The 25,319-nt window shown below is 50.1% G+C and overlaps 1 protein-coding gene across 1 annotated transcript in view; it reads right to left on the bottom strand.

Moving 5' to 3' along the window:
* Positions 1 to 25,319, bottom strand: part of LOC137347025 (potassium voltage-gated channel subfamily KQT member 4-like) — a 307,740-nt gene that overhangs the window by 226,125 nt on the left and 56,296 nt on the right. Inside the window, exons 4-5 of the mRNA XM_068011033.1 lie at positions 7,793 to 7,968; positions 4,572 to 4,697 (exon numbers count right to left, since the gene is read on the bottom strand). Of these exons, the coding sequence (XP_067867134.1) occupies positions 4,572 to 4,697; positions 7,793 to 7,968 (302 nt within the window). The remainder of the gene's footprint in view (positions 1 to 4,571; positions 4,698 to 7,792; positions 7,969 to 25,319) is intronic.

Genomic DNA, 25,319 nt, shown 5'->3' on the forward strand with positions numbered 1-25,319 from the left:
GTGACTGCATCCAGACACATGCTATCCACACAATTTTCAGCCTCACAAATGCACCACAGTGATGCCAGCTCTGCTCAGAGCTCGAGTCCCCAGCTGACAATACTTCCTGCACTTGTTGTTGTCCAGAACACGAGCAGTGTCCTGAAGTTCCCACATGGAACAGAGTGTGAATTTCACGGGACTAAAGTGTCCTGCCATCCCTCTATTTATTAGACTGTTAACCAATTTAACAGAACTAACCTGAAGCCTAAAGAAAAACATTTACCAACTACTCACCAATCAGCTCTTTCATTCGGACTGATGACACTTTAGGTGTTTTACCTCTCTCCCTTTAGATACTTATCCCATATACTTGCCTTAAAATCCTCATATTCTGCTGCTCCTCCCTCTATGTTGATTTGAATATCACTCTGATCTCACTTTTTGATTTCTCCTCTGTTTGATTTGGCTCCTGTTCCTTTATATCCAGTCTCTGATCCCCTGGCATGTGAATCTCAGTATTGGAGGCAGTGGGTATTGCTGAAGTATCTCCTGGGAATGTGGCCACTCATGATATCAAGACAATGTGGCCCACAGTCCGAAATACAATAAAACATAGTTTGGCTGTGCTTGGAACCAAACCATGAAGAGCCACCCAAAGGGATTCATCAATCTCACAGCAGAGAGCAGTGATTGCAGTCGGTCTCAACCTTCAGCAGTGGTATGTACACAGAGTCATGCAAATTAACCATGGTTCCCAAGTTACCGTTAGTCCCCTGTCAGTACTTGTTTCTGAACTGGTATCAAGAGAAGCACCCCCTCCACCCCCTACCACCACCCGCCCTCCCTCCCCACCGACTCTCCTAGAGCATGTAGACCTGCAAAGCTGAAAAGACCAGTTTATTCCTGGCATGCAGTGGAATCACAAGCAGGTCCTCAGGAAAACACTCAGGATTCCTCCACACTTAGTACTTCCAATAGACACTAGATAGGTAGGAAAGTAACTTGTGAAGAGGACATAAGGAGGTTACAAAGAGATATAGATAGGTTCAGTGAGTCGGCAAAGATCTGGCAAATGGAGTATAATGTGGGAAAGTGTGAAATTGTCCATTTTGGCAGGAAGGATAACAAAGAAGCATATTATCTAAATGGTGAGAGATTGCAGAGCTCTGAGATGCAGAGGGATCTGGGTCTCTTAGTGCATGAATTGCAAAAGGTTAGTATACAGGAACAGCAAGTAATTAGGAAAACTAATGGAATGTTATTGTTTATCGTGAGGGGAATTGAATACAAAAGTAGGGAGGTTATGCTTCAGCTATACAGGGCATTGGTGAGACCACAGCTGGAGTACTGTGTACAGTATTGGTCTCTTTATTTAAGGAACGATGTATATGCGTTGGAGGCAGTATAGAGAAGGTTTACTAAACTAATACGTGGAATGGGTGGCCTGTCTTACGAGGAAAGATTGGACAGGCTAGGCTTGTATACGCTGGAATTTAGAAGAGTAAGATGCGACTTGATTGAACCTTACAAGATCCTGAGGGGTCTTGACAGGGTGGATGTGAAAAGGATGTTTTCCCTTGTGGGAGAATCTAGAACTAGGGGTCACTGTTTAAAAATAAGGAGTCACCCATTTAAGATAGAGATGAGGAGAAATTTTTTCTCTCAGAGGGTCGTGAGTCTTTGGAACTCTCTTCCTCAAAAGGCGGTGGAAGCAGAGTCTTTGAATATTTTTAAGGCAGAGGTAGATAGATTCTTGATAGGCAAGTGGGTGGAAGGTTATTGGGGGTAGGTGGAAATGTGGAGTAATCAGTTCAGCCATGATCTTATTGAATGGTGGAGCAGGCTCAAAGGGCCGAGTGGCCTAGTCCTGCTCCTAATTTATATGTTTGTAAGTTCGTAATGCATGAGAAAGAACGTGGCACATAATACTCATCTCAAAAAAGGACAGCAGGGTAGTAAAGTATATTAAACATTGAATACTTTCTCACAGTAATAAATTTGCACTTAGCATCTTTCAATGTAAAACTAACATTAAAAAGTATAGTATTTTGCAACTAGAAAAAAAATCTGCCAATTGCAGTTAAAAATATACTGCATTCTATCCCTTTGGGAAAAAGCTCTCTGCAAGTCACAAAGGGAAGAGTTATTGATCGGAACCATGTCACACTTTGGGTACTAGCTGATGTGATGCAGGTTTGTTTCCTAGTGCCCTCTTCCTGGCCTGTCTTGCTGCAGTTATTCAGTAAGTATGTGTATGCCTTATCAGTGGCAATGTTATACAGCGAGCAACACACTCGAATTACTCTGGCAATTCACTCAGACTGCAAGCCATCATCAGAGGAATTTAAACATTAGAAATGTTATTTTAAGTCTCATCTATTATATTTCTAGCTCATAAATGTGTATGTGATATCTAGAGGCTGCTCAGAGCTATCATTTAGGTAACCCATGTCTCCAAGGAAGCAATTTTACAAACTCAGCCAATTAATCTTGATTCTCTCAATGCATTATGAGCACGCCCCAGAAAACAGGCATTTCATTCGCAAGTCCTTTTTGCCAGTGTTCAAAAGGCAATAACTGAGTGAGCAGGGACCCTTTCTGTTAGCACCATCTGCGAGCACCCAGTAAATGGAGATATTAAATGTGGTGGTCAACTTTTTATCCACTGACATCCGTTGCTTTATGGATACAGGTCTGGTTCCAGAAGCTGATATGTATCTGAAAATGCACAAAGGCACAGTCTCCGTGCTCACCGTTCCTCACTGAGGCCATTCTAGATAGCACATGAGTATTATTCACATTGTATTGGATAGAGTTAGAACTGGAATTTCTGCTTTCTGGGTTAAAACCTCCAGTGGTTTCTGCTTCTCGTGCTCCAAAATAGCTAGCACAGGGAGAATTGGCATGACACCCATTTTGCAGAGATCACTAACTGACAGTACAGTAAACTTTGTGCAGCCTTATGCTAGTGGTGGAGCCTCACACGTAACCAGCATAATATCAGATGGGCTGCTGTCTAATGACAGGAAAGCATAAACAGGCTTTCATCAAATTTACCCTCATGTAGGTAATTTATTTCCCCCTCAAGCTCTACTAGTCTCCCCAGTGCTTTAAATGGGACAAATTACTGCGATGTAAAAATGAACTAAATCTCTATGGTCTGTGATTAACAAACAAAAGCAGCGTTAACACCAAATCTGTGTGTTAATGTGAAATAGAAATATTTCTCTCAGGAATAATTTTAAGAGTATGGGGAAACAACAGGCTCACCTTTGTTAACACAAATATGACTACAAAATTGATGCATATGCTATCTTAACATACAGGGCTAATTAAATCCCTCGGTAAGTGAAGCTGTCAAAGGCATGCTGAGCAGCCACAAATGCATTTTGGTCTCAAACCTCCAAATTCATATGGCAGAGGAGACATGTTTAATCTGACAGTCTTTGGACAGGGTCAATAGCAGCTTGTTCTGGGACCTCCACTGTCGCTGCAGATAAGCTTGCACAACATTTATGGGATCAACTCATGCTGTATGGTATTAGTTACACTGGCTACCATCTCTGTTACAAAAGAAACCAAATAGTGTCATGTGAATACACAGGAACAGAGTATGCCATCCAATCAGATCATGGCTGAACTACACCTCCACTCTATTTACTTGCCTTTTGTCTGTAGGCCTTCATTATCCTTGATACCAGTTAACATGTTCACACACTATTATCACACAGCAAGTTTCCTGCCTATTACAAAAGCAAAATACTGCAGATGCTGGAAATCTGAAATAAAAACAGCAAATGCTGGAAGTACTCTGCAGGTCTGCCATCATCTGTGCAGAGAGAAACAGAGTTAACATTTCAGGTTGATGACCTTTCACCAGAACTGGGAAATGTTAGAAATGTAAGTGGTTTTAAGCAAATGAATGTGGGAGGATTGGAAAAAGAACAAAAGGGAATGTCTGTGATATGCTTTGTGGCACCCCTTTGCTCAATCCACAAGATGGACCTGTGCTTCTGGTTGCCTGTAATTTTAATTTTCCACCTTGCTCACACACTGACCTCTCTGTCCTCGGTCTCCTGCAATGTTCCAGTGAAACTCAACGTAAACCCAAGGAACAGTATCCCATCTTTCAGTTACACTGACTTTAACAATTTTGTTTCCTTTTCCTTTGTAGGTTTTGGTTTTATTCGTGTTTTTCTCTTTCTTTGCTTTCATCAATCTGCCATTCACACCTCCTCTAGACACATCTTTTGTTTCTTTACTTGTCCCATTACCACTTCTCCCTTGACCTGGCACCATAAATCCTTTTGTAATCTAATCTCTCCTGCTTTCCACCCTATCACCAACCCTCCCTTTTGTTCCTTTTCCCACCTTCCCCACTTTCATTTGCTTAAAACGTATTATAATCGGCCTGAAACATTAACTCTGTTTCTCACATCACAGACGCTGCCTGACCTGTTGAGTATTTCCAGCATTTTCTGTTTTTATTCCTGCCCATTAGTTTCTTTTACCAGCAGCATCATTGGCAGACACAGGAGAGCCATTGAAAAAGAAAAATAATAAACTGGACTACTAGTATTTGGACTTACTGTACCCCACCAGAGGGAGTCGGCGTATGTCGCAAATTGAGAATTTGCCTCCTTCTCAGCCAGATAGACGAGGAAAGAGGAGAAAATGAGGATTAAAAACCCAATGTACCAGGCTGTAATCAGCTCCTGCAACAGAAAAGAACCTCTCATTGAAGTGAACCAAACAACCAGGCACTATTTTAAACAAATAAGTAACTCAAGTTCTGGATACGTCAATTGGTATATACATTCCAGGTGAATTACTGAGCCATCCAGACCAGATGGGTCATGCACTGTATATTAGGTTTGTTGATTTCAGCTAGAACGGCCAGCATTAGTGTTCCCCGATGTCAAGGGGGGAAATTAAATCATGAGTTCCTGTTCCCTCTTGCTCTCCAGTTGACTCCACTATGGAAGTGCTTGTATTGGGCACTGTATGAGAACAGGAATAAGCCTGAGTGTATTTGGCCTCATGCTAGCAAACGGCATTGGGCAATCATCCCCAGCCACCACTCATGCAGACACTCTTAGCAGCTGGCTGCTGTTGTGTGCATTTTGTGCTTATCAAGTTGAAGGATGTTTTTGCTAGTCAAGCTTTCCAAACTCACTTCACATGGGAGCTAGCAGAGAGAGGAGACCTTCAACCTAGTAGCTTTTAAATACAGGCTTTTGAGATGAAGGAATAGTGTCTAACACACTGTACTACACAGTACTCTGCTCCGAATTCAAATTTTGACTTTTTGCCATTGTGTAAAATGGGTGATAGTGAATCAGCAGCCCGTTTTGCATATCTCCCGATTTTAATTATCATTGACTTCAATGGAAATAAATATCAGGAGATACATAGAACAGGTTGCTGATTCACTATCATCTATTTTACACTCGAGAACAATGTTAAAATTACCTCCAAAAAGTTTTGCAGCATGTTACAGAGATGTCGAGGAGAGTAATATGTGGAAAGGGAAAAAAATCCCTATAAATTACAACACATCCACAACACACTGTTGGGAGCAGTACAGAGGGAACTCCACAGTGATTTGGCTGTCCCACATTTACCCTGGCAAAGGTAGGTATTAACACTGGGAGCCAAAACTGAAAAACCCTTCCTTTCTCCATCACTGATGTTGCTCATCCCAATATGCATGAATGAAATGTTAACTCTTGCAGAAACCATGACAGACAGACAAACAAGTAGCTCAGGAGTGCATCATTTAAATCTTCAATAAAGGTGGTAAGCTATCTTGATGGCTTGGCTGGCTAAGAAGGCATGTGGTTGAGACATTCAAACCAGTAGGCCCTATGTTAGATTTCCAGCCTGTGCTGAGCTAGTTCATGTTGCCAAAACAGCAATGGGGCAAGGTGTGTTCGGGGACAGCTACAATTGGCAAGTGGTTTTGGATTAGGGAGGTGGGAAAAAATCAATGTGGATTATTGCTCCTGATGATCATCCAGTGACCACTGCTGGAAAATGGCGATGTGTAGAATTAGGTGAGGCTGTGGTCACTTATGGCTATGAGGCCCTTTAAGGTAAACAGTCCATTGAATGGCAAGTTCAAACACAAACAAAAAGAAAGGGCACTTCATGAAAGTAAAAGCCCATGGGATCCAAGGCAAAGTGGCAATTTGGATTCAAAATTGGCTCAGAGGCAGGAAGCAAAGGGTAATGGTCAATGGGTGTTTTTGTGACTGGAAGGCTGTTTCCAATGGGGTTTTGCAAGGCTCAGTACTAGGTTCCTTGCTTTTTGTGGTTTATATCAATGATTTGGGCTTGAACATAGGGGTATCATTAAGAAGTTTCCAGATGATACAAAAATTGGCTGTGTGGTTGATAAAGAAGAAGAAAGTTGTGGACTGCAGGAAGATATCAATGGAATAGTCAGGTGGGTGGAACAGTGGCAAATGGAGTTCAATCCAGAGAAGTGTGAGGTAATGCATTGGGGAAGCCGAACAAGGCAAGGGAATACACAATAAATAATAGGATACTGGTGTGTAGAGGAGTGCATGTCCACAGATCCCTGAAGGTGGCTGGACAGGTAGAGAAAGTGGTCAAGAAGGCCCACAGGATACTTGCCTTTATTAGCCAAGGCATAGAATGTAAGAGCTGGGAGGTTATGCTGGAACTGTATAAAGCACTAGTTAGGCCACAGCTTGAATACTGTGTGCAGCACTGGTCACTGCACTATCGGAGAGATGTGATTGCACTGGGGAGGGTACAGAGGAGACTTACGAGGATTTTGCCTCGACTGGAGAATTTTAATCATCAGGAAAGATTGGATAGGCTAAGGTTATTTTCTTTAGAACTGAAGAAGCTGAGGGGAGGCCTAATTGAAGTGTATAAAATTATGAGGGGTCTAGATAGAGTGGATAGGAAGGCCCTGTTGCCCTTGGTGGAAAGCAGGGTCGTATGAAACCTCAAAAGGTGATCATTCCTGACCTTTTACAAGTCACTTCAGGCACAAGTAAGAGTCCCACGCTCAGGGTAATGAGCCATGGCCGATGGCGGACCAGCAAATTTATGGTGGTGATGGTGGAAAAGCTAGAACGTCGAGGGACAATGGCTGCTTACAGGCAGAGGATCCTGTGGGAAGAGGATGTGTGTTTTCTTTAAAGCACACGTGAAGAAGGCAATGGGAAATCACCTTATGCACTTTTGCCCAAGTCATATTGCTCATTTGTCATGGAAGTTAAAAATGGGAGGCTCTTACAAGCAATTAAAGGGGAAAGTATAGAACCATGAGGTGTGGCGAAATGAGTAGAGGATCTGCCTGTGGGCAGATCATCACCACTACTACTCCCCTTGGTTGAGGGGTCCATAACCAGGGAGCATGGATTTAGGGTCAGAGCTAGGAGGTTTAAAAGGGATTTGAGGGGAAATCTTTTCACCCAGAGGGTGGTGGGGATCTGGAACTCACTGCCTGAAAGGGTGGTAGAGGCAGAAACCCTCATAACATTTGAAAAGTACTTGGATGTGCACTTGAAGTGCCGTAACCTACAAGGCTATGGACCAAAGCTGGAAAGCGGGATTCAGCTGGCTGGCTCCTTGTTGGCCAGTGCAGACACGATGGGCCGAATGGCCTCCTTTTGTGCTGTAAATATCTGTGATGTGATATCTATGATTGGGTGAAGTATTGTAGCGTGGTCTGTCTCTGTGGAATTGTACCCCAGTCAATGCTTTCAGAATTAGGGGAAAAAATTGGAAAAAAAGTTGAAGAAATTCAGAGACCCACTAAGTTTGAACTGACCTTACTGTGAGCATACACGACAGATCCCAACAATTTCCAGGTTCCTCCTCTACGATCCATCCGTACCATCCTGAGAATCTGTAGGAACCTCATGCTGCGAAGTGCTGAAGTGGCAAAGATATTCCCCTTCGTCCCAGCAGCGATCACAGCAACAGAGGCGACAAATACAATAAAATCTGAAAGGCAAAAAAGATGAAAATTAAGAGCTGGAAATATTGCTGATGGTTCAAGTTACCAATATTACTGACCTCTCCCACCTCATCTGAAGTTTCTGACTCTTGCTGTGGTATAGATTCCATGGACACTTGCAGCTTTCCAGGACCTTGCCCAAGTGATCTTGGTTCATGTGTGAATATAGGCAGTTAGGTGTTGGCAGACTATTTGATTATGTGTGGCCATCACTATGAAGTTCAGTCGTATTGACACCTAGTGTTCACACACATACACAAGCACTAGCCAAGGTCATTGGAGAGTATTGTAGTGTCGAGTTGCATTCCTGGCTCTTTTTGCCTCCAAAGCACAAAGGCACTGGCCCACTGACTGAGATTATCCAACAAAAGCCACAAGTTAAGCCAGATATATAATCCAGTACCGCAGTGACCAATGCATTTGCCAGCTGAGACATAAACGTTACATTTAAAAGGTGCAGGCCAGGAACCCATCCAAAATTTCTCTCTTTAGCTCAGGTAACCATCTCTCTCTCCTTCCAGCAAACTCACAAAGGAGCACAAATGCAGTCAGTTGGATATAGCATATGTTGTTTTAAATTAACAAAAATAGGGTCAGGGGCCAAGGTCCCCAGTGCAAGACACCATCAAGGGTGAAAGGAGTAGGAGTAAAGGTAGGACTAATCTGAGGTGTTAATTAGAGAAAAACAAGCCTGAGCTTTTAAAAGCCTGTAAATGGGTGGAGGGACAAAAGACGTGGAGAGCTTTGAGATCCTGAGAAAGTATCATGAAGAGTAGAAAACTGGATGATGCGCCTTGATTTCAGCACAGTGAGGTTGTAGGGAGATGGAATGGTTTGTACGAGCTTACATGGAATAAGAGAGGAAAGTTCAGAGCAGCAAGGCCCTGAATTGTACAGATGAAATAGCGAGAGGCAAGAAAGATTCATATGGAGAGAGATTAGAGACCAGTGATAACAGAAGCTCTCTTTTGGTATGCTTCTGAGCCATAGAGATCATGAAGGCCCTGGCTTAGTTAGGTGATTTCAGGCATGGCTATGGTAGCCCTCTCACTATTCATCTGTAACTTGTGATTAAGGAGGTAGAAAATTAGCTAGAGTGAAGGCTCGTGATGGCTTTCCACTGAGTCCTGCTGGACACTGAGCTTGGCTATGTTACCTTCTGCTGGATATCGTGCCTATGTAATTGTCTAGATTCACGCAAAATGAATGTTCCCTGGGATATTGGTGGGATCCCAATACTACAGAATTATAGCCACCACCTACCAGAGGGTGGATCAAGAGAGCAGTTGTTATATCAAACTCTGCAAAACTCTGAGATATATTTCACGGGATGAGATGCTGATGGGTGTACTGGGTTAGTGTAGAAGCCTGCAAACTATGGTTACATGCTAACTGCTGAGATAGGCCATCAGGAAGTGCAAAGAAGGTGCTTCCCTATAGATGGAAAAGAGGTGAAATATAATTCAGTCAACATCTAGTATTCTCACATGGCTCTCAGATTACAAATGGGCAGCAGGCATCTCTTTAGGAGTTGGGGGGGGGAATGGCGTGGGAGAGATTACCAAACACATGAATAGGTTAAGTGTATTCTTCTTATGCTGGCTGATGACTAAGTGTTACAGAGTAACACAGAGTTACACAGAATTTAGAGAAAGTCCAGCAAGGTGATAATTGTCCATATCCTCCTCTCTCTGGTTTGGAAAACTGAGCAGTTAGCTTTCACTTCGAGGCCACAGGGTTCAATTCCTGAACAAGTTACATCCCAGGCTTTGAAAGTTCATGGGCTTTTTCCCATCTCTCCCAAGTAAAGTGAAATTCTTAAGGGGTAATTTTCACCAAATACGTTAGGCGCTAAAGAGCCTCCAAGGTGGTCAAATGGGGTCATAAGCTGAAACATCGGTCTAGCCTGCATTTAACACAAGACATCAGCTTGGTAAAGGAGTTGAAACCAGCACTGGAAGGGCCTTCAGGAGGCTTGTTACACAGCTGATTGCCACAAAAATTGCCAGCTAGCGCTCATTAACTAGGCTGCATGGCATTTTGGTGGCTAGTGCTTCAACTAACGCCCACTGCTAACAGCAACTAGCTGTACGGGAGTAAACACAGCTTTGATGTTGATTTCAAGTGCTACTTAAATGGAAACTCCCATTTCATGCTTTTTGCTGCTGGAATTGTGAAGAACACTTCCGAAATACGTTGAGAGACTCTGAGAGATCTTGTCAAGACTTCACCAACACTCAAGCAACATTAATTTTGGAAATTCTTTGAGGGCTTCACCTAAAAAGATTAAGTGTTGTGCTATTCCACCTTATTGTATACCTTACAGGAGTTACCAGGGGAAAGGGAACGTTTGGTCATGGGCATCTCATTAGGGGTCCCCCTTGATCTGGATGAGAGTGGACACAGAGTGGTCGCAAAAGGAATGAATCAGAAATAGAGTGCAACAGTTGAGAATCTGGTGCATCTTTCTTTTGGGCCTCCTTATCTCGAGAGACAATGGATACGCGCCTGGAGGTGGTCAGTGGTTTGTGGAGCAGCGCCTGGAGTGGCTATAAAGGCCAATTCTAGAGTGACAGGCTCTTCCACAGGTGCTGCAGAGAAATTTGTTTGTCGGGGCTGTTACACAGTTGGCTCTCCCCTTGCGCCTCTGTCTTTTTTCCTGCCAACTACTAATGCTCTTCGACTCACCACATTTTAGCCCTGTCTTTATGGCTGCCCGCCAGCTCTGGCGAACGCTGGCAACTGACTCCCACGACTTGTGATCAATGTCACAGGATTTCATGTCGCGTTTGCAGACGTCTTTAAAGCGGAGATGTGGACGGCCGGTGGGTCTGATACCAGTGGCGAACTCGTAGAAGCATTGTCAAACAAAATTTGATACTGTGTCACAGAAGGAGATATTAGGGGAGATAACCAAAAGCTTGATCAGATTGGTAGGTTTTTAAAGAGCATCTTAAAGCAGAAAAGAGAGGTCGACAGGTGGCGAGGTTTAGAGAGGAAATTCCAGAGCTTAGGGCCTTGGCAGCTGAAGGCATACTGCTAATGATGGAGTGAATAAAATCAAGGATGCTGAAGAAACGAGCATTGGAGGAGTGCATGTATCTGGGAGGATTGTAGGACTGCAGGAGATTACAGAGATGGGGGCATTCCCAAGAAATGTACTGTATTGTTTAGATACAGAGAAACGCTCCCACTACACTGCCCCGTCAAAGGTTCACAAGGCAGATATAAGACAGATTAGACACCGAATAAAGCTCCTTCTTTATTTCAGAAGGGGGACAGAACATATCCCAAGAATTATAAATCGGTTAGCTTAACATTGGTGGTAGGAAGAATAATGGAATCCCTACTAAAGGAGTGAATAGGAGAACATCTAGAAAAGAAGAATATGATAATGAATAGTCAGCAGGGATTTCAAAACGGAAAATCTTGCTGGCCCAACCTTATTAAAATTTTTGAGAAGGTAACAGAGAGAGTAGACAATGGTAATGCAGTAGATATAATTTATCTGGATTTTCAAAAGGCCCAGAATAGATGAATGAATAAAGTCAGAGAACGCAGAGTCAGGGGAGAAGTGGAAGAATGGATTGCTAATTGGCTTTGATACAGATAGCAGAGAGTGTGAGTAAAGGGTAGTTATTCAGAGTGGCAAAAGTTAGGAATTGGTGTTCGACATGGATCAGTGCTGGGACTACTGCTGTTCACTATTTGCATGAACAATGCATGGTGATGACACCATATTGGGGAGAACAGTCAATACTGAGGAGGACTGCAAATTACAGAAGGATGGCTGAAAATCTATGCCTCTCCCCCTCGAAAGAGCAGGCTGGTGGTGGTGGGGGGGCACATAAAATGGAGTGGGAGTCTCAGGGGGCCCATCCCGACCCACTCCCACCTCCGCCACCATTTTACATGGGGCGGCAGTGGCAAGAAACGGCGCCTCTACTCCAGGTTAATCAAAGCCTTTAAAGTGGCCAGTTAACAGCCACTTATGCGACTCCGCCCGCCGCCACGGGATTTTACCGTTGGCAGGCGGGCAGCCCAGGCCTGAGAAAAGCCACCTGTAAAAGGTAGGCAGCTTTCTGAGGGCCTGGGGGGCGGAGCGGGGTGGGGGGGGGGACACCCTCCTGATCGGGCACCATGTGTCCGACAGAGGACCACCCCAATGCCCAACATGCCCCCTGCGCACCCCCCCCCAATCGACACCACCACCCCCATGCCTCGCCGCGGCGCAACCATCACCCCCGGTGAGGCCTCAAAATCTTACTTCTTTTCTGTCCTCTTCGTTATCTTGATCTTGAAGCTGGGTTGCAGACCCAGCAATGGCCACCGCTCCAGGTCGTGCTGCTGGGTCTAAGAACTGCTGGCCCGCTGATTAGCCGGCAGCTCCATTCGACGGGATTTCCTGCCTCAATGAGGTGGAAATCCTGTCTAAGACTAATTAAAGGCCTGGGGACCATAAAATTGGGTCTGGATTCCCTGGCTCGGTGGAGATGGGATTGCCACCGACATTTCGGTAGATGGATGGCTCCAGTCCGACAAGCGTAAAATTCCTTCCGACATTAATGAACTTGCAGGATGGACAAATAATTGGCAAATGATGTTCAAAACAGTTAAAAATGAGGTAGTACATTTTGGTAGGAAGGCTAAGGAGGTCACATATTACTAGGAAGGTGCAAGTCTAGGTGAGATAGAAGAACAACGGGATCTCGGAGTACACAGACATCAATCACTAAAGGTTGTGCCACAGGTTAGCAAGGCCACAAAAAGAGCAAACCAAACACTAGGGTTTATTTCTAGAGGGATAGAGTTGAAAAGTAGGGAGGGGTATGCTAAACCTGTATCGAATCTTGGTTAGTCCACACCTAGAGTACTGAGTGCAGTTCTGGTTGTTATATTATAGAACACATATAGAGGCAATAGAGAGGGTGCAGAGAAGATTTACAAGGATGATATCAGAAATGTGTGGGTATATCCATCAGGAAATGATTGACAGGCTGGGTCTCTTTTCTCTAGAAAAAAGAAGGTTGAGGGGTGATCTTCCGGAGGTCTTTATAATTATGAAAGGTTTTGATAGATACAGAGAGAATGTTTCCTCTTGTGGGGACGAGCATAACTGGAGGATATTATGTATAAGATAGTCACCAAGAAATCCAATAGGGAATTCAAAAGTAACTGTTGTACCCAAAGGGTAGTGAGAATGTGGAACTCACTACATCAGGAGTGGTTGAAGTGAATAGTATAGATGCATTAAAGGGGAAGCTAGAGAAGCATGTGAGGAAGAAGGGAATATAGAGGGTTACGATAATATATTCAGATGAGGAAACATGGGAGGAGACTCAAATGAAGCATAAATACCAGCATGGATTGGTTGGGCCGAATGACCTGTTTCTATGCTGTATATCCTATGTAATCCTCTGCAATCTTACAGACAGTACAGGTACACCATGGTTTAGATACTAATGTCAGGCAAGCCCTCCACCTACCAAGACTGAGGCACACATTATTTCGCCACATGAACATTAAAACTTAAAATTGCAAGCCCCTGACAGGAAAGACATTTGCATGGTAACAGGACAGTGTTGGAACAAGGGACAAAGGGCTGTGCCCATTCAATCAACAATGGACTTTTGATGACCAGATGTTGAGGGGTGGGGAGGGGAGCTACCATTCCAGGTTGACTGCTAAGACAGCAGAATCCACAAACACAGAAGACGTGGTCAGGCCAATTTTAGTCACATGACTAGCTGGCCATTGAGATTTAAACTTTAACAACGGATTCTGAATTCAGAAAGCTCCTGGCTCTTGGCTAAAAGACCTCTCTCCTGTTTGCCTGCTCCATCTCTTTCCCACGAAACTGAATTCGTGAAAACACATGAACCTCAAAGAAAGAAAAGTCTCCTGCATGAACAAGGTTTAAGAAGAATACTGGACCCCGACGAACAGCAAGGCTACCGACAATCAAGTGAACTTGAAGCACAGTAAACAAGAAACTCTTCTGATATTGTGTCAAACACCTCTCCACTATATTTTCCTCTCCTCTTTTCTGTCCCTATTTGCTTGTGTGTATCGCATGTGCTTGCTGGTGTGGGCGTGTCATATATCTGTAGGCATTAACAGTATTAGAGTTTAAGTCTAACTTTTAATAAATTCCACTTTTCTCCTTTAAACCTGAGAAAACCTGGTGTGTTGGTTTCTTTGCCTTATAATTGGAAAACTGTGAACAAAGATTTACAAAAAGGGGAGCTCAAACACAGTGTGTTTAAAATTAAAACTCCGTTACAATAAGACAAGGTGAAGACAGCAAAAGACCCTTAGACACCTTTCTCACCTGGTCGTAATACTGAGTAAAGGTTCGTTAAACTGCCCCATTAAACTCTTCCAGGACAGTTAAAGCACAGGTTAGATACAGAGTAAAGCACTGCCTAAGCTGTCCCATCAAACACTCCCATAGCAGCTACAGCACGGGTCAGATACAGAGCAAATCTTCTCCTACGCTGTCCCATCAAACGCTCCCAGGGCAGGTAAAACACAGGTTCAATACAGGTTAAAGTTCCCTCTACATTGTCCGATCAAACATTTCCATGGCAGGTACAGCATGGTTTAGAATCAATCCTGGGCCTGGCCAAGGTGGCAATTCACAGGTCCAGGTTGCGGGCCGTCGGGGGTTCCGTCCTCCCCGATTGCCTGCCCCTCTTCCGCGGTTACGTTCGCACCCGGTGTCCCTGGAGAAGGAGCATGCGGTGTCCGCCGGTACGCTTGAGGCCTTCCGCGACCGGTGGGCACCGCAAGGACTGGAGTGCATCGTCGACGCCGAGAATGGCATTTTAATTTGAGTTTTTTGTTGATTTATCTGGTTTTAATAAAGTTATTTTAAAACTGTAAATATGTATATAAAGGGGGCCTGAGGAATAAAGGCCCCCTCGGTGTGAAAAATATAAAAGGGGCCTGGGGTATAAAGGCCACCTTAAGAGAAAAAAAAAGAAAAAAAAAAACGGGGTTAGATACAGAGTAAAGCTCCCTCTACAAAAAGAAAAAAAAAACGGGGTTATATACAGAGTAAATCTCCCTCTACACTGTCCCCATCAAACACTCCCAGGGCAGGTACAACACGGGGTTAGCTACAGAGTAAAGCTCCCTCTACAAAAAAAAAAACGGGGTTAGATACAGAGTAAAGCTCCCTCTACAAAAAGAAAAAAAAAAACGGGGTTATATAGAGAGTAAATCTCCCTCTACACTGTCCCCATCAAACACTCCCAGGGCAGGTACAACACGGGGTTAGCTACAGAGTAAAGCTCCCTCTACAAAAAAAAAAACGGGGTTAGATACAGAGTAAAGCTCCCTCTACAAAAAGAAAAAAAAAACGGGGTTATATACAGAGTAAATCTCCCTCTACACTGTCCCCATCAAACACTCCCAGGACAGGTACAGCACTGGGGTTGGCTGCTGGCTAATTGGAGTGTTGACTGCTGATTGCAGCAACGAGCCTCAGCTGAGAGTGCTGGTGGCAGTTGGAGGTTGCAGAGGTGGAGAGAGGAGCTGCACTCAGCAAGGGAGAGCAGCTACTACTTAGCAGAGGAAAACTCCAACAGCAATCACCTTTAAAAGAGAAGAAAGAGACATTCTTTTTTTTGTTGGAAACAAGGCTTTGTCTGGAGGTGGGTGCTGAACACCAGTAATTTACTTTGGACTGTTGGGGGAGGAACAAGTGGCTGGAACAACAAGGGGTGGGGCTGCCAATTCAACAGGAATCTGTGCTGCTGCAAAAGCACACAGGGAAGCTCCCTCCCCACCCCAATTACCAAGCCTGGGCAGCTTCAGCTGACCCAGGTGAAGACGACTCCCCCAACCAGAAGACCGGAAGACCAACTTCAAAGACTGTTTTAAGTGTACTGTGAGCACCACCTCCAGAAAGCAAGTCATTCCTTCCAGCCTGCCTTTGCCTCTCCTCTATTACCTCAGCCTCTCCACTAATCTGTTGTTTGTTTGTCTTTAATATATATTCAATATTTTCAGATAATCGCTGATATTTGGTGTGCAAGCCCACAATTTGGGGTGGGTTTAGCTCTTAGACCCATGGCAAGCCCTTCATCACCGGTGGCGGGGCCCTCTACTACCTACGCAGCTGCAGCTTCTGTGGCTGCCCACGTGGCCCCGTCACCCTTTAAATTGTTGACATGCAGCCATGGGGTGAAGAGCTATCCCCACCCCAACATGTCTATTGAGGCCTGCGTTAAGGCAATGGCCGTGGTTGTCGGCCCCTCGGCCATTGTTGCGGCCTCAAAGATGTATGGGAAGGCTGTGTTCTTTTTGAAGACCGAGCGGGCGATGTCCCTGGCCCTGAGTAAAGGGCTCACTGTGGGGGGGACCTTCCTGCCAGTGGACCCTCTGGGGGCCACTGCGCATCGGATAATGTTGTCCAACGTCCCACCCTTCATTCCCAGTGAGCTCCTCCTCCCCCACCTGCACCATCTGGGGGAGGTGAGGTCGGGGATCACCCCAGTCCGGCTTGGTCTTCGGGAGCACAGCCTCCAACATGTCTACTCCTTCCGCCGCCAGTTATTTATGCAGCTGGCGCGGGAGGAGGACACGGAGGGCCAATTTAATGTGAAGTTCCAGGGGACGGCCTACCGCGCGGTGCCACGTCTGCAAGGGGGTGGGGCATGTTCGTAAGAACTGCCCCAACCTCCCGGCCGCCAGCTCCACCTCGGCGGCCCAGAGTGGTTCCACAGCACCTCCTCCCACTCCCCCAACACATCCAATAGACACCGCTCAGTCGGTTCCGGAGGCTGTGGTTTTCACAGCCTCCGGCGGGGAGGGGAGCGTCCTTCCGAGCGGAAGAAAGACGCGGGGAAAAAGAAACATCATGAGGCGCATCCCCTGGACACTTTGACTCAACCCGAGCCTGAGCTCAGCCCAAAGCCCATTCCCATGGAATCCACCTGTCCCAGGGCTGGGCTCAGGCCGAGGGTGACAAGAAAGGAAAAAAAGGGTGTGGAGGCGGAGGCCTCTGATGACATGGAGGTCTCTGAGTCTCCGCGTCCAAGTGCGAAAAAGAGGAGAAGGCACCCCTCCACAGAAATAACACAGGGCCCTGAGGTGCAGGGCCCATCTGTTGGAGGGGAGCTGCCTCCTGTTTCTGGTCCTCAGGTTCCCCCTACCGCCACCACCAAGGCTACAAAATCCGGGCAGGTGCTCCCTATTCCTCAGGATGGAGGGGAGGGGATGGCCCCGGTACATGAGGCCCCTCCTAAAGGAGTAAGTGGGGCCCTGCTTGTGGTGGGGGAGCCTGGGGAAGCCGCCCATTCCGCCACTGCTACTGGGTCGGGTGCCCTGAATGAAGGGGAGGGCGAGGCCCCAGAGGGTCGGGCCTCCCAGCCGGAGTCCACCACCAACCAGGAGACACCCGACCCAGTTATAACTGAGAATGCTGCCCCATCTGCTGGGCCTGTGGGTGCTGGCGGAGCGGGAGATGGCCTCCTCTCGCCGCCTCCAGTCTTGGCTCCGGCTGGTTTCCCGGAGTCCGGAACTTCTGTCTCCCCTGGACCACTCATTGGCCTGGGGACGGAGGTGGAGGGGGGTCCTGAACCGCTGGTGCCTACAGGCTCCAGTTTCACAATAGAACCCAGAGAGGACTCCTCCGCCATCGATCCTGGGGGTAGGATCGTGACGGAGGCGGGACCAGCTGGCGCGGCCGGGACGTCCGCCCCACAGTGTGTGGTAGATGTGTCGGCCGCTGGCGGTGACGACCCGGAGGAGGATGGGGATTCGATGCGGGGCACGGAGGATGATCTTGATTCCATCGCCAGTGAGGTGGTGGAGTCCCTCGTGCCTCCCACCGAATTTTCTCTCATGCCCACGGCGGAACTCCGGGATTTCCTTGCGGCTTGCAGGGGTTGCCGCAATAAAGTTCAGCTGGCCCTCGACCGTTGGTCGAATCTGGCGCTGATCATACAGTCCGTCTGTGCCGCCCTTAAGATAGCGGGCAAGCGCGCGGACGGGAAACTGGTTGAGAGGCGCCGTTTTAATGTGTTCCTCAATGGGTTGCTGGGGGAGTGGAGGGCCAGGTGCCAGGTCTGGAGGAGGGGGGTCGCGAATCGACCGCCTCTACATTTCGCAGGCGTACGTCTCCCGCGTTTCGGCGGCCTCCATGCGGCTGGTGCCGTGCTCGGACCACCGCCTGGTGTGGGCGGAGTTTACTCCGCTCCGCACGCGGGCGGGGTCCGCGTACTGGCACTTTAACAACCGGCTGCTGGAGGACGTGCGATTTCGGGACTCGTTCTGTCGATTCTGGGCCGACTGGAGAAGGAAGCAGGGGGGCTTCCCCTCCTTGAGGCTATGGTGGGATGTGGGCAAGACTCACATCCGCGTCTTCTGTCAGGAGTATGCGAAGGAGTCGACCAAGAGGCGGGAAGCCGAGATCGGGCGCCTTGAGAGGGAGGTGCTCGACTTGGAGTCCCGCCTCGGTCATGCCGTCATGGACCCGGCCCTGTGGCAGGCGTACAAAGAGAAGAAGGGCGCGCTGAGGGACCTGCAGCTCATAGGGTCCCGAGGCGCTTACGTGAGGTCGCGGATCCAGTTCCTGGAAGATTTGGACCGCGCCTCACCCTTCTTCTACTCGCTGGAAAAATGGCGGGGGGTCCGTAAGCAGCTCATCGAGCTGCTGGCCGACGACGGATCCTCCATCACGGATCCGGAGGGAATGGGCCTCCTGGTCCGGACTTATTACAGTGCGTTGTTCTCTCCGGATCCGTCCAGCGAGGATGCGCGCAGAGTTTTGTGGGAGGACCTGCCGCAGGTCAGCCCGGAGGGCGCTGAAGGATTGGAGGCTCCGCTCACGTTGGCGGAGCTGACTGGCGCCCACCACCAGCTCTCGAGGGGCAAATCCCCAGGGCTGGACGGGCTGACCGTGGAGTTCCTCAGGGCGTTCTGGGACGTCCTGGGGGACGATTACGCGCGGGTCCTGGGGGAAGGCCTGGCGACCGGGGAGATGCCCCTCTCGTGGCGCAGGGCGGTCATCGTCCTGCTGCCGAAGAGGGGCGATCTCCGCCTGCTTAAAAACTGGCGTCCGGTCTCCCTCCTCAGCACGGATTATAAGATCTTTGCCCGGGCTATGTCTACCCACCTGCGCTCCGTGCTGGCCCACATGATCCACCCCGACCAGTCCGACACGGTCCCGGGCCGGTCCATCCAGGACAACATCCACCTGGTCCGGGACCTGATCCATCTTTCCCGGAGGACTGGTCAGTCGGTCGCCTTTCTCTCCCTCGATCAGGAGAAGGCGTTCGACAGGGTGGATCACGATTACCTTTTCGGGACTCTGCGCGCTTTCGGACTCGGGCCGCATTTTGTGGCCCGGGTCCGACTTTTATACGCCGCCGCAGAGTGTCTAGTCAAAGTTAACGGGTCCTTGACGGCGCCCCTTCGATTTGGGAGAGGAGTGCGTCAGGGGTGCCCCATGTCCGGCCAATTGTATACCATCTGCGTGGAGCCCTTCCTGTGCCTGCTTCACAGGAGGTTGACGGGATTGTTTCTGTGCGGGCCGGCCATGCGGGTCATCCTCTCGGCTTACGCCGACGACGTGCTCCTCGCAATCACAGATCCCGTTGACTTGCGGAGGATGCGCGACTGCCAGCAGACCGTTTCTGCCGCGTCCTCTGCGAGGATCAATTGGGAGAAATGTTCCGGACTCCTGGTTGGTCAGTGGCGGGTGGACTCCCTGCCGGAGGAGATGACACCTTTTGCGTGGAGCACCACGCACCTCCTCTATCTGGGAGTCCACCTTAGCCCCGCTGAGGAAGCCTGGCCGGCAAACTGGCAGGAATTGGAGGCGAAAGTCACCGCTCGGCTGGGGTGCTGGACAGGACTGCTCCGAGTGCTTTCTTACAGGGGCCGAGCGTTGGTCATAAACCAACTGGTGGCCTCCATGTTGTGGGACCGGTTGGTCACTTTGGCCCCGCCCCCTGTATTTGCCACCAAGATCCAGAAGAAACTCGTCGATTTCTTCTGGGGCAAGAGGAAACACTGGGTCTCTGCCGCGGTCCTGAGTCTCCCGATCGAGGAAGGCGGTCAGTCGCTGGTGTGCGTCCGCACCCAGGCTGCGACTCTCCGCCTTCGGACCCTGCAGAGATACCTGTACGTCGAGCGTCCTCCCAGATGGTGTGCGCTGGCGACGTATTTTTTCCGCCAGTGTCACTGCCTTCAAGACGACAGGCAACTCCCGGTGGAGTCCGTTAGCCGCGCCTCTCTGAGGGAGTTGCCTGTCTTGTACCGGGATCTTTTCCGAGTCTGGAACATGGTCGCCTCCAGTCAGGGCGCTCCCCCGCCGGCGGAGGTGAGCGCCTCGGCTGTCAGGGCAGCCGACTCCGGGGACGGTCCGGCGGGCGGAGGAGTGGCCGAAACCCCCGGGATGCCCCTCACTGCGGGTGGCGAGGGGGCTCGGGAGTGCGGAGCGATCCCGGCCGAGCTGAACCCCGCTCGGCCAGAACTGCTCATCGGATCCAGGCCCCGAAACCCTCCTCGGGAGTCGGTCCCGCCCAACCCGAGCCGCCTCTCGGAAATGCCCTCCGTGCCATTCCAATCGGCGCGGAGGGGTTTCCTGTACGGGCTGTTCCTGCACACTCTCCACTTCCTCGCCCTCGTCAGCCGGCCAGACACGCCCTGGCGGTCCGCGTTGCCATCTGGCGGCGAAGGGAAACCCCAATGGAGGTCTCTCTACGCGGGAGTCTTCCCCCTTTACATCGGGGACCTGGGGTGGAGGGTGCTGCACAGAGCAGTCCCGTGCAATAGGCTTTTAAGTAGGTTCACGGACTCCCAGGCCACCTGTACTTTCTGCGGCCTGGACGAGTCCGTGTTCCACATTTATACGGAGTGTGCGAGGTTGCAGCCCCTATTTGAGTATCTGAAGGGGCTGCTCCTCAAATTCTGGCTGCACTTCAGTTCCACGCTCCTGATCTTTGGGCACCCGGTGCGGAGGGGCTTGGGCCGGGAGGAGGATCTCCTCGTCGGTCTGCTCCTGGGCCTGGCCAAGGTGGCAATTCACAGGTCCAGGTTGCGGGCCGTCGGGGGGGTCCGTCCTCCCCGATTGCCTGCCCCTCTTCCGTGGTTACGTTCGCGCCCGGGTGACCCTGGAAAAGGAGCATGCGGTGTCCGCTGGTACGCTTGAGGCCTTCCGCGACCGGTGGGCACCGCAGGGACTGGAGTGCATCGTCGACGCCGAGAATGGCATTTTAATTTGAGTTTTTTGTTTATTTATCTGGTTTTAATAAAGTTATTTTAAAAATATAAGTGCGTATATAGGGGGCCTGAGGAATAAAGGCCCCCTCGACATAAAAAATATATAAAAGGGGCCTGGGGTACAAAGGTCACCTTAAAAAAAAACAAAAAAAAAAAAACGGGGTTATATACAGAGTAAATCTCCCTCTACAAAAAGAAAAAAAAAACGGGGTTATATACAGAGTAAATCTCCCTCTACACTGTCCCCATCAAACACTCCCAGGACAGGTACAGCACTGGGGTTGGCTGCTGGCTAATTGGAGTGTTGACTGCTGATTGCAGCAACGAGCCTCAGCTGAGAGTGCTGGTGGCAGTTGGAGGTTGCAGAGGTGGAGAGAGGAGCTGCACTCAGCAAGGGAGAGCAGTTACAAACAAGCAGAGGGAAAGCTTCAACAACAATCGCCATTAAAGAGGAGAAAAATACATTTTTGTTGGAAACATGGCTTTGTCTGGAGGTGGGTGCTGAACAACAGTAATTTGCTTTGGACTGTTGGGGGAGGAACAAGTGGCTGGAACAACAAGGGGTGGGGCTGCTAATTCAGCAGGAATCTGTGCTTCTGCAACAAGCACACAGGGAAGCTCCCTCCTCACCCCAATTGCCCAGCCTGGGTCAGCTGAAGCTGCCCGGCTAAACAGACGGAAGGGGATAGATAGTGCCTGGGCAGCTTCAGCTGACCCAGGTGAAGACGCCTCCCCGAACCAGAAGACCGGAAGACCAAGTGCAAAGACTGTTTTAAGTGTGCTGTGAACACCACCTCCAGAAAGCAAGTCATCCCTTACAGCCTGTCTTTACCTCTCCTCTATTCCCTCAGCCTCTCCCCTAACCTGTTGTTTGTTTGTTTTTTTAATATATATTCAATATTTTCTGTGAATCTTTTGATATTCAGTGTGCAAGCCCACAATTTGGGGTGGGCTTAGCTCTTAGACCCATGGCAAACCCTTCATCACTGGTGGCGGGGCCCTCTACTACCTATGCAGCTGCTGCTTCTGCAGCTGCCTACGTGGCCCTGTCACCCTTTAAATTGATAACATCCAGCCATGGGGTGAAGAGCTATCCCCACCCCAACATGTCTATTGACGCCTGCGTAAAGGCAATGGCCGAGGTTGTCGGCCCCTCGGCCATTGTTGCGGCCTCAAAAATGTATGGAAAGGCTGCGTTCTTTTTGAAGACTGAGCGGGCGGTGTCCCTGGCCCTGAGTAAAGGGCTCACTGAGGGGGGGACCTTCCTGCCGGTGGACCCTCTGGGGGCCACTGCGCAGCGCTAATGCTATCCAACGTCCCACCCTTCATTCCCAGTGAGCTCCTCCTCCCCCACCTGCACCATCTGGGGGAGGTGAGGTCGGGGATCACCCCAGTCCGGCTTGGTCTTTGGGAGCACAGCCTCCAACATGTCTACTCCTTCCGCCGCCAGGTATTTATGCAGCTGGCGCGGGAGGAGGACTCGGAGGGCCAATTTAATGTGGAGTTCCAGGGGACGGCCTACCATGTCTTTTGGACCTCGGATGGGGCGCGGTGCCACGTCTGCAAGGGGATGGGGCATGTTTGGAAGAACTGCCCCAACCTCCCGGCCGCCAGCTCCACCTCGGCGGCCCGGGGGGGGTTCCACAGCACCTCCTCCAACTCCCCCCACACATCCAACAGTCAGTTCCGGAGGCTGTGGTTTTCACAGCCTCGGCGGGGAGGGGAGTGCCCGTCCGAGTGGAAGGAAGACGCGGAGGAAAAAGAAACATCATGAGGCGCGTCCCCTGGACACATTGACACAACCCGAGCCTGAGCTCAGCCCAAAGCCCATTCCCACGGAATCCACCTGTCCCAAGGCTGGGCTCAGGCCCAGGGTGACTAAAAAAGAGAAGGGTGCGGAGGCGGAGGCCTCTGATGACATGGAGGTCTCTGAGCCTCCGCACCCTAGTGGGAAAAAGAGGAGAAGGCACCCTTTCACAGAGGTAACAAGGGGCCCTGAGGTGCAGGGTCCATCTGTTGGAGGGGAGCTGTCTCCTGTTTCGGGTCCTCGGGTTCCCCCTACCACCACCACCAACATCAAGGCTGCAAAGTCTGGGCAGGGGCTTCCTATTCCTCAGGATGGAGGGGAGGGGGAGACACCTGTACATGTGGCCCCTCCGGGGAAAGTCAGTGGAGCCCTGCCCGTGGTGGGGGAGCCTGGGGACGCCGCCCATTCTGCCACTGCCACTGGGTCGGGTGCCCTGAGTGGAGTGGAGGGGAGGACGAGGCCCCAGAGGGTCGGCCCTCCCAGCCGGAGTCCACCACCAACCAGGAGACACCCGACCCGGTTATAACCGAGAATGCTGCCCCATCTGCAGGACCTGTGAGTGCTGGCGGAGCGGGAGAAGGCCTTCTCTCTCTGCCTCCGGTCTCGGCTCCGGCTGGATTTCCGGAGTCGGGAACTCCCGTCTCCCCTGGACAGCTGGTTGGCCTGGGGTCGGAGGTGGAGGGGGGTCCTGAACTGCTGGAGCCCACAGGCTCCAGTTTCACAGTAGACTCCTCTGCCATCGATCTTGGGGGTGGGATCGTGACGGAGGCGGGACCAGCTGGCGTGGCCAGGACGTCCGCCCCACAGTGTGTGGTGGATGTGTCGGCCGCTTGTGGTGATGACCCGGAGGAGGATGGGGATTCGGTGTCGGGCACGGAGGATGACCTTGATTCCATCACCAGTGAGGTGGTGGAGTTCCTCGTGCCGCCCACCGAATCTCCTCTCATCCCCACGGCGGAACTCTGGGATTTCCTCGTGGCTTGCAGGGGTTGCCGCAATAAAGTTCAGCTGGCCCTCAGCCGTTGGTCGAATCTGGCGCTGATCAAACAGTCTGTCCGTGCCACCCTCAAGAAAGCGGGCAAATGCGCGGGCGTGCAACTGGTTGAGAGGCGCCGTTTTAATGTGTTCCTCAATGGGTTGCTGGGGGAGTGGAGGGCCAGGTGCACTTCCACTCCCTCCTCACAGTGAGGTGTTGGTGAAGGGTTTTAAGTACCTTTGACATGAAGATAACCATAGCCAGCCTCAACGTCAACGGCAGCAAGGGGTCTCACCGCAGATTTCACAATCTCTCAGTCCTCAGAGAAGGGAGATACGCAGTGAGCTTTTTGTAGGAAACCCACACCATTCCGGGAGATGAAGCCACCTGGCTCCTGGAGTGGCAGGGTGGGGTCTAAATGAGTCACCTCACCCCTATTTCTAGTGGGGTGGCTATCTTGTTGGCCCCGACTTTGCAGCCGGAGATCTTGGGGGTCAAGGAGCTAGTGCCGGGCCGCTTGCTCCACCTCGCTGTTCGCCTGGGTAGCGTGCCGCTCCACGTTGTGAACGTGTACGCGCCCAGGCCCGGCGCGTTGCAAGCGCGCTTCTTTGAAGAAGTGTCCGCTCTCTTGAGCTCCATCGATAGCGGCGAGTGCATCGTCCTCGGGGGGGATTTTAACTGCACCTTCGAGGTGGGGGATCGCTCCGGTCCCCAGCGTGGCCAAGCGTCGGTGGAGAAGTTGAGGGGACTGATCAGCTCTCTTAACTTGGTGGACGTCTGGCGGAATCTCCTTTCCGACTCCAGCGCCTTCACGTGGAGGTCTGGAGGAGGAGGATCCTGAATCGACCACCTTTACTTTTCGCAGGCATACGTCTCCCGCGTCTCGGCGGCCTCCATGCGGCTGGTGCCGTGCTCGGACCACCACCTGGTGTGGGCGGAGTTCACTCCGCTCCGCACGCGGGCGGGGTCCGCGTACAGGCACTTTAACAACCGGCTGCTGGAAGACGAGCGATTCCGGGACTCGTTCTGTTGACTCTGGGCCTACAGGAGAAGGAAGCAGGGGGACTTCCCCTCATTGAGGCTATGGTGGGATGTGGGCAAGACTCACATCCGCGTCTTCTGTCAGGAGTACGTGAAGGGGTCGACCAAGAGGCGGGAAGCCGAGATCGGGCGCCTAGAGAGGGAGGTGCCCAACTTGGAGTCCCGCCTTGGTCATGCCGTCGTGGACCCCGCCTTGTGGCAGGCCTGCAAAGAGAAGAAGGGCACGCTGAGGGACCTGCAGCTCATAGGGTCCTGAGGCATGTACGTGGGGTCGCGGA

The sequence above is a fragment of the Heterodontus francisci genome, chromosome 31 (genome assembly GCF_036365525.1).
Source record: "Heterodontus francisci isolate sHetFra1 chromosome 31, sHetFra1.hap1, whole genome shotgun sequence".
NCBI classification, from domain to species: domain Eukaryota; kingdom Metazoa; phylum Chordata; class Chondrichthyes; order Heterodontiformes; family Heterodontidae; genus Heterodontus; species Heterodontus francisci.